Source organism: Thalassophryne amazonica, chromosome 14, assembly GCF_902500255.1.
Source record: "Thalassophryne amazonica chromosome 14, fThaAma1.1, whole genome shotgun sequence".
NCBI classification, from domain to species: domain Eukaryota; kingdom Metazoa; phylum Chordata; class Actinopteri; order Batrachoidiformes; family Batrachoididae; genus Thalassophryne; species Thalassophryne amazonica.
The window spans coordinates 2092617-2099903 of NC_047116.1; the positions used below are offsets into that span (position 1 = coordinate 2092617).

Below are 7287 nucleotides of genomic sequence, written 5' to 3' on the forward strand. Positions count from 1 at the left end.
GCTTTAAGCTAACTCTGGTACAATGCATCAAATGGAAACATTTATCTTCTTCATTGTACATGGTCCCTTTATAAATAAATGAATAAAAAAAAAAAAGAAGTTGGATGTCTAGAAACTTCCTACTTTTAAACTCTGATAAGACTGAAATGATGGTTCTTGGTCCAGTGAGACATCAACATCAATTTGACCAGTTAACCCTCAGCCTAGGCTCGTGTGTCATACATCACACTGACAAAGTGAGGAACCTTGGGGTAATTTTTGATCCTTCATTGTCCTTTGACCTCCACATTAGAAATATTACTAGGACTGCTTTCTTCCACCTGTGAAATACGTATAGTGAAGATTCGTCCCATCCTGTCTATGGCTGATGCTGAGACCCTGATCCATGTGTTTGTCTCTTCTAGATTGGACTACTGCAATGTTCTATTTTCTGTTTTACCTCTTTCCAGCATTAGGGCTCTCTGATTGGTTCAAAATGCTGCAGCCAGACTTTTGACACGAAGCAGAAAGTTTGACCACATTACACCCACTTTGGCGTCTCTTCACTGGCTTCCTGTCCCAGTGAGATCAGATTTTAAGGTTCTGCTACTAACCTATAAAATTATTCACAGACTGGCACCCTCCTACCTAGCTGACCTAATTAAACCCTACGTACCAACCTGGGCTCTGTGTTCACAGGGTGCAGGACTACTTTGTGTCCCTAAGGTGAATAAGAAGTCTGTGGGTCACAGAGCTTTCTCTTATCGTGCCCCTGTTCTGTGGAATGATCTCCCTGCATCAATAAAACAGTCAGATTCTGTGGAGACTTTCAAGTCCAGACTTAAGACGCACTTATTTTCCCTTTCATATGGCTAACAAACTGGTACAGTTTTGTTTTACGCTTTTTACTCTTTTAGTTCATTTTATTAGTAATTGGAGCGTGGCCGCGGCCTCAACTAAATTCTGGGTCTTTTAGTGAAGTTTAGGGCTAGTGGCCGGTGATCACCTTAGTATTTCTCTGTTTTTCTTGTTGTTTAATGCTGATAAATTATACTGTATTTTTTGTCTTTCTGATGCCTGATTCTGTTTTTTTTTCTCTCTGTTTGAGGTGCAGCTCCATCCAGAGATGGGTGTGGTGTCTGTTTCTGTAACCTTCCTGTCCTGTGCACCGGCAACATTTCCTGTATATTTGGTTTGTAATTTGTGTCTGTATCATGGCCCATGCAGAGGGTCACCCTTTTGACTCTGGTTTGCTTGAGGTTTCGTCAAAGTGTCCAACCACAGAATCCAGAATCCACACAGAAACCAGAGTCCCCATCAGCGGGGACGTGTTTGTGTTCTTTTCCTGTTTGTCTCTTTTCTTCTTGTGCACTCAGCTGTCCTGTGCCATTCTAAAATTAGCAGACAGAAAATAGCTGTGCTCACGTTCCTTTCATACTTGGCTTCAAAGTGATTTTCCACTGTTCTCAGAAGCAAAACCAGGACTCTGTGTTTGTGATTGTTCTTACAGAATCACCATCCATGTGGGATCAATTCTTTAATCAGTAACACCAATCAGCCTGGTGACTGTGTGTGTCAGCACCTTAAACAAGAGTCATCAGGACCGAACATGTTCCCCTGGTCCACACAAATCACTAACACAAAATGTCGGGGATCAAAAAACTTCACCCTTATGATAAATATGAATGAAACTGGTCAACTGGTTCTTGAGATATCGAAAACTGACAGATGGACGAACGGACATTCGGATGGACATTCGGACGAACAGATGGACAAACAGACGTGCTGATCACTATATTCCACCAAATTCCAAATATGGAGGGATAAAAAGACAACAGTGAAACCGTCTAAAAATCAAAGAAAGAAGAACGACCGACATCTGTGGATCAGGGTCAGGGTCAGGATCACGGTCAGGATCAGAGTCAGGGTCAGGATCAGGATCAGGGTCAGGATCAGAGTCAGGGTCAGGATCAGGATCAGGATCAGAGTCAGGGTCAAGATCAGGGTCAGAATCAGAGTCAGGATCAGGATCAGGATCAGGGTCAGGGTCAGGATCAAGATATGGATCAGGGTCAGGATCAGCGTCAGAGTCAGGGTCAGGATCAGAGTCAGGGTCAGGATCAGGATCAGAGTCGGGGTCAGGATCAGGATCAGAGTGAGGATCGGATCAGGGTCAGGATCAAGATATGGATCAGGGTCAGGATCAGACCCAGAGTCAGAGTCAGGATCAGGATCAGAGTCAGGGTCAGGATCAGGATCAGGGTCAGGGTCAGGGTCAGGATCAAGATATGGAGCAGGGTCAGGATCAGAGTCAGGATCAAGATCTGAATCAGGGTCAGGATCAGAGCCAGAGTCAGAGTCAGAGTCAGGATCAGGATCATGATCAAGATCTGGATCAGGGTCAGTCAGACTGCTGTTTTGTCAAAACATTTCAGGAGCCTTTTTTATTTAAACAGAGAGTTTGTTGATTTAGTGCTAAACTGTCCCCTTGATGTCAAACCATCTCCAAACTGTCCCCGTTCTGTCAAAATCTGTCTCCAAACTGTCCCCATTACTTCAATCTTTCCCCCAATCTCAATTCTCTTTTGTACCCCTTCCCCTTGGCCCTACCCCTACCCCTTTAAAACCAGGGGTAAGGTGAAGGGGTATGCCTCTAGCCCTATGAATTGAGACACCCCTCTGCCTTAGGAGAAAAAAAACTGCCCGTGTCAAACTGCCGTCTTCACTGTTTGTTACCATGGCAACCGAAATGTAACTTGTTGCAGTAGCCTGTTTGCTCTTTTTATTTTCTCACCTTTCTGCGTAAATGCAAAGAAATAGAAGAAGTCGCAGATTTATTCAACGCATCGGAATCATGTCATGTTAATTCATTTAATTAATTTGTAATTTATAATAATAATAATAATAGTATGAATAATAGTATTAATAATTAATTAGTAATCGATTAATGTTAATAATACTAATAATTAATTAATAATAGTAATAATATTGTTTGATTAATCATTAATTGATTGATTAGTAATTAATTAATTAGTAGTTAAAATAAATAAACACTTGAAATATATCAGTCTATGTGCAATGAATGTACAAGTTTGACTTTTTGAATGGAATGACTGAAATAAATCAACTTTTTATTGATATTCTAATTATATGTCCAGCACCTGTATGTATGTTTTGGGCTGCATCTAGTTCTGTTAATATTTCTTTTTCAAATTCTCCCATTTTTTACATCCAGCTCTATTTCCTTTAGAAATGTCTTTGACAAATAATATCAGTCTCTCAGGACGTCAGGTTGTGTATTACACATATACATGTGTGTGTAGATATTTTACAACATTGATGAAACTTCTCATTTTCTGCCTCATTTTCTTATTAGGAGTCGAGTGTGTTCAGGGCTCCCTGTTTGTTTACTAAATACACACACGTGTTACAGACCTTGAAATCCAACAGCAGGGGGCGCTATAATCCAAAGATTTATGAACATACAAATTAACCTGCTTATCCTTTATCATGATTTTCTCCGTTGTGAGATATAAAAGTGTCTTATCGTAGCGTTCGTGTGTATGTGCATTATAACGCCTCAGTGCACGAGCGAAGATACGATATTCTTCAGAACGACAATATACACAACATGCATCCAGCAGCAGACATGTTGCTGTCATAGACAACTGCCTGTAAAGTTTTTGGCAAGTTATAACTTTCTAAACAGCCTAATTTGTAATGAAAGCCGCTTCATTTGTGCAGCTCTTTCGACGCCATGTTTGTTTTTTCAGAGACAGCGGTAAGCTCCTCCTACCCTCCAAACGGAGTGTGCATCTAGATTCACTCTGTTTCAAGGGGTTTGAAGCCCTCCACCTCGCTCCAAAAAGAGAACTGAGACACCCCTCTGTCCCTGGTACCCGCGCAAAACGGAGGGGAAGGGGTAGAATTGAGATTCAGCCTAAGACCACCATACTGTTTCTGTCAGTGTCTGTCTCCAAACTGTCCTCATATTGTCAAAGTCTGTCTCAAAACTGTCCCCGTTGCAGACTTTGTTGGAAATGCTTGACTGAAAATTATCTCTCTGAAGGTGACAAGATTAATAAAGATGGACGCCAATGTTATGCCAGAAAGTAGCTGTTAATTATCATTGTGACGTGTGAATGGTCAGTTATCTATGATGTCACATTGTTATCACACACATTAACTGTTGATCAATTCCTGCTTATTAGTTAATACTTGCTGTTCTTACACGTTTTGTGGTTGCAACCTGTGAGGTTTTCGATCCACCAGTTTAAACTTGGGATTGGTTGTGTGGACTCCACAGACTGAACACAACACAATCCCAAAGTGACACCTTCCTGTTGTTTGTCCAGTAACTTGCACCTGGTGAACACTGTGGCTTCCTGACATCTACTTTGGAGTTATTTCTAACTTTGTCAGTTAGCTGAGGAGCTCAGTGAATTCTGTGGTTTAATATGTCAGAGAAACAGTGACTTACATTTCCAAGACCATGACGATGTCAGACTTGCCCTCAAAGGCGTCGATGCACTGGACGAGTTTTGGGTGGTGAAGGCTGTTCATGATGCCGATCTCCCACCGCACATTCTCCTTCTCCTTGGCCGAGTATGCCTTGATGAACTTCCCTGCCCAAACCTTCTTTGTAGCCTTCTCCACCAGCTTAAAGACCTGACCAAACTTCCCCCTGAAATATTAGTACAAAATTAGTACCTCAATGGTGCTCAGTGCATAGTAAAGTTTACACAGAATAAAACCACTGCTGAGGTGGACTGTGGGTGTAGAGCAGCTGAGGTGGGGCTGTGGGTGTACAGCCCCAATTCCAATGAAGTTGGGACGTACATAAAAACAGAGTACAATGGTTTTCAAATCCTCTTCAACCTATATTCAATTGAACACACCACAAAGGCAAGATATTTAATGTTCAAACTGATAAACTTTTGAATGATGCCTGCAACACATTTCAAAAAAGTTGGGACAGGGCAACTAAAGACTAGGAAAGTTGATGCTCAAAGAACACCTAATTGGAAACAGGTGAGTGTCATGATTGGGTATAAAAGGAGCATCCCCAGCCATTCACAAGCAAAGATGGGGTGAGGATCACCACTTTGTGAACAACTGCATGAAAAAAATAGTCCAACACTTTAAGAACATGTTTCTCAGAAATGTTTTCAACGTTCAATTGCGATGAATTTAGGGATTCCATCATCTACAGTCCATAATATAATCAGAAGATTCAGAGAATGTGGAGAACTTTCTACATGTAAGTGGCAAGGCCAATAACCAACATTGAATGCCCGTGACCTGTCCCAGCTTTTTTGAAACGTGTTGCAGGCATCCATTTCAAAATGAGCAAATATTTGCACAAAAACATTAAAGTCTATCAGTTTGAACATTAAATATCTTGTCTTTGTGATGTATTCAATTGAATATAGGTTCAAGAGGATTTGAAAATCATTCTGTTTTTATTTACATTTTACACAACGTCCCAACTTCACTGGAATATGGGTTGTAGAATGCCAGAGGTGGACTGTGGGTGGAGAGCGGATGAGGTGGACTGTAGGTGTAGAGGTGGACTGTGGGTATAGAGTGAGACTCGTGGTATATGGGTGTAGAGTAGCTGAGGTGGACTGTGGCTGTAGAACGGCAGTTGTGGTGTGGGTATAGAATGCCAGAGGTGGGTTGTGGGTGGAGAGGGGTGGAGGAGGACTGTAGGTGTAGAGCGGCTGAGGTGGACTGTGGGTTGGGTGTGGCTGAGGAGGACTGTGGGTGTAGAACGGCAGAGGTGGACTTTGAGTGTAGAGCGGCTGAGGTGTACTGTGGGTGTAGAACGGCTGAGGTGGACTGTGGGTGTAGAGCGAGAGTCATGGACTGTGGGTGTAGGACGGCAGAGGTGGACTGTGGATGTAGAGCGACACTCGTGGAATGTGGGTGTAGAGCAAGAGTCATCGACTGTGTGTGTAGAGTGGCAGTCGTGGTCTGTGGGTATAGAATGCCACAGGTGGACTGTGGGTGGAGAGCGGCTGAGGTGGACTGTGGGTGGGGAGCACTTGAGGTGGACTGTGGGTGTAGAACGGCAGAGGTGGACTGTGAGTGTTGAACGGCTGAGGTGGACAGTGGGTGTAGAGCGAGAGTTGTGGACTGTGGGTCTGGAGAGGCTGAAGTGGACTGTGGGTGTAGAGCGGCTGAAGCGGACCCTGGATGGAGAGCAGCTTTGGAGGACTGTGGATGTAGAACGGCTGAGGTGGGCTGTGGGTGTAGAGCGGCTGAGGTGGGCTGTGGGTGGAGAATGCCAGAGGTGGACTGTGGGTGTAGAGTGGCTGAGGAGGACTGTGGGTGTAGAGCAGCAGAGGTGGACTGTGGGTATAGAGTGAGACTCGTGGTATATGGGTGTAGACTAGCTGAGGTGGACTGTGGCTGTAGAACGGCAGTTGTGATATGGGTATAGAATGCCAGAGGTGGGTTGTGGGTGGAGAGGGGCGGAGGAGGACTGTAGGTGTAGAGCGGCTGACGAGGACTGTGGGTGTAGAACGGCTGAGGTGGACTGTGGGTGTAGAATAGCAGAGGTGGACTATGGGTGTAGAATGCTGAGGTGGACTGTGGGTGGAGAGCAGTTGAGGAGAACTGTGGGTGTAGAATGCTAGAGGTGGACTGTGGGTGTAGAACAGCAGAGACGGACTGTGAGTGTTGAACGGCTGAGGTGGACAGTGGGTGTAGAGCGAGAGTTGTGGACTGTGGGTCTGGAGAGGCTGAAGTGGACTGTGGGTGTAGAGCAGCAGTCATGGACTGTAGGTATAAAATGCCAGAGCTGGACTGTGGGTGTAGAGTGGCAGTGGTGGACTGTGGGTATAGAGCGAGAGTTGTGGACTGTGGGTGTTGAGTGGCTGAAGCGGACTCTGGATGGAGAGCGGCTGAGGAGGACTGTGGATGTAGAGCGGCTGAGGTGGGCTGTGGGTGTAGAACAGCAGAGGTGGACTGTAGGTGTAGAGCAGCTGAGATGGACTCTGGATGGAGAGCGGCTGGGGAGGACTGTGGATGTAGAGCGGCTGAGGTGGGCTGTGGGTGTAGAGCGGCTGAGGTGGGCTGTGGGTGTAGAGTGGCTAAGGTAGACTGTAGTTATAGAGTGGCTGGGTGACTGTGGGTGGGCTGTGGGTGTAGAGTGCCTGAGGTGGACTGTAGGTGTGGAGCAGCTGAGGTGGACTGTGGGTGTAGAGCGGCTGAGGTGGGCTGTGGGTGTAGACCGCCAGAGGTGGCTGGGTGTTTAGACGCAGAGTGGCTGTGGAGCAGAACTGCAGAGGTTTACTGTGGGTG

The 7287-nt window shown here is 45.1% G+C and overlaps 1 protein-coding gene across 2 annotated transcripts in view; it reads right to left on the reverse strand.

Annotated features, from left to right (window-relative positions):
• mylkb (myosin light chain kinase b) overlaps positions 1-7287 on the reverse strand; it is a 253035-nt gene that overhangs the window by 77477 nt on the left and 168271 nt on the right. For both annotated transcript variants that reach the window (XM_034187254.1, XM_034187253.1), the window contains exon 10: positions 4460-4663. In XM_034187254.1, the coding sequence (XP_034043145.1) occupies positions 4460-4663 (204 nt within the window). The remainder of the gene's footprint in view (positions 1-4459; positions 4664-7287) is intronic.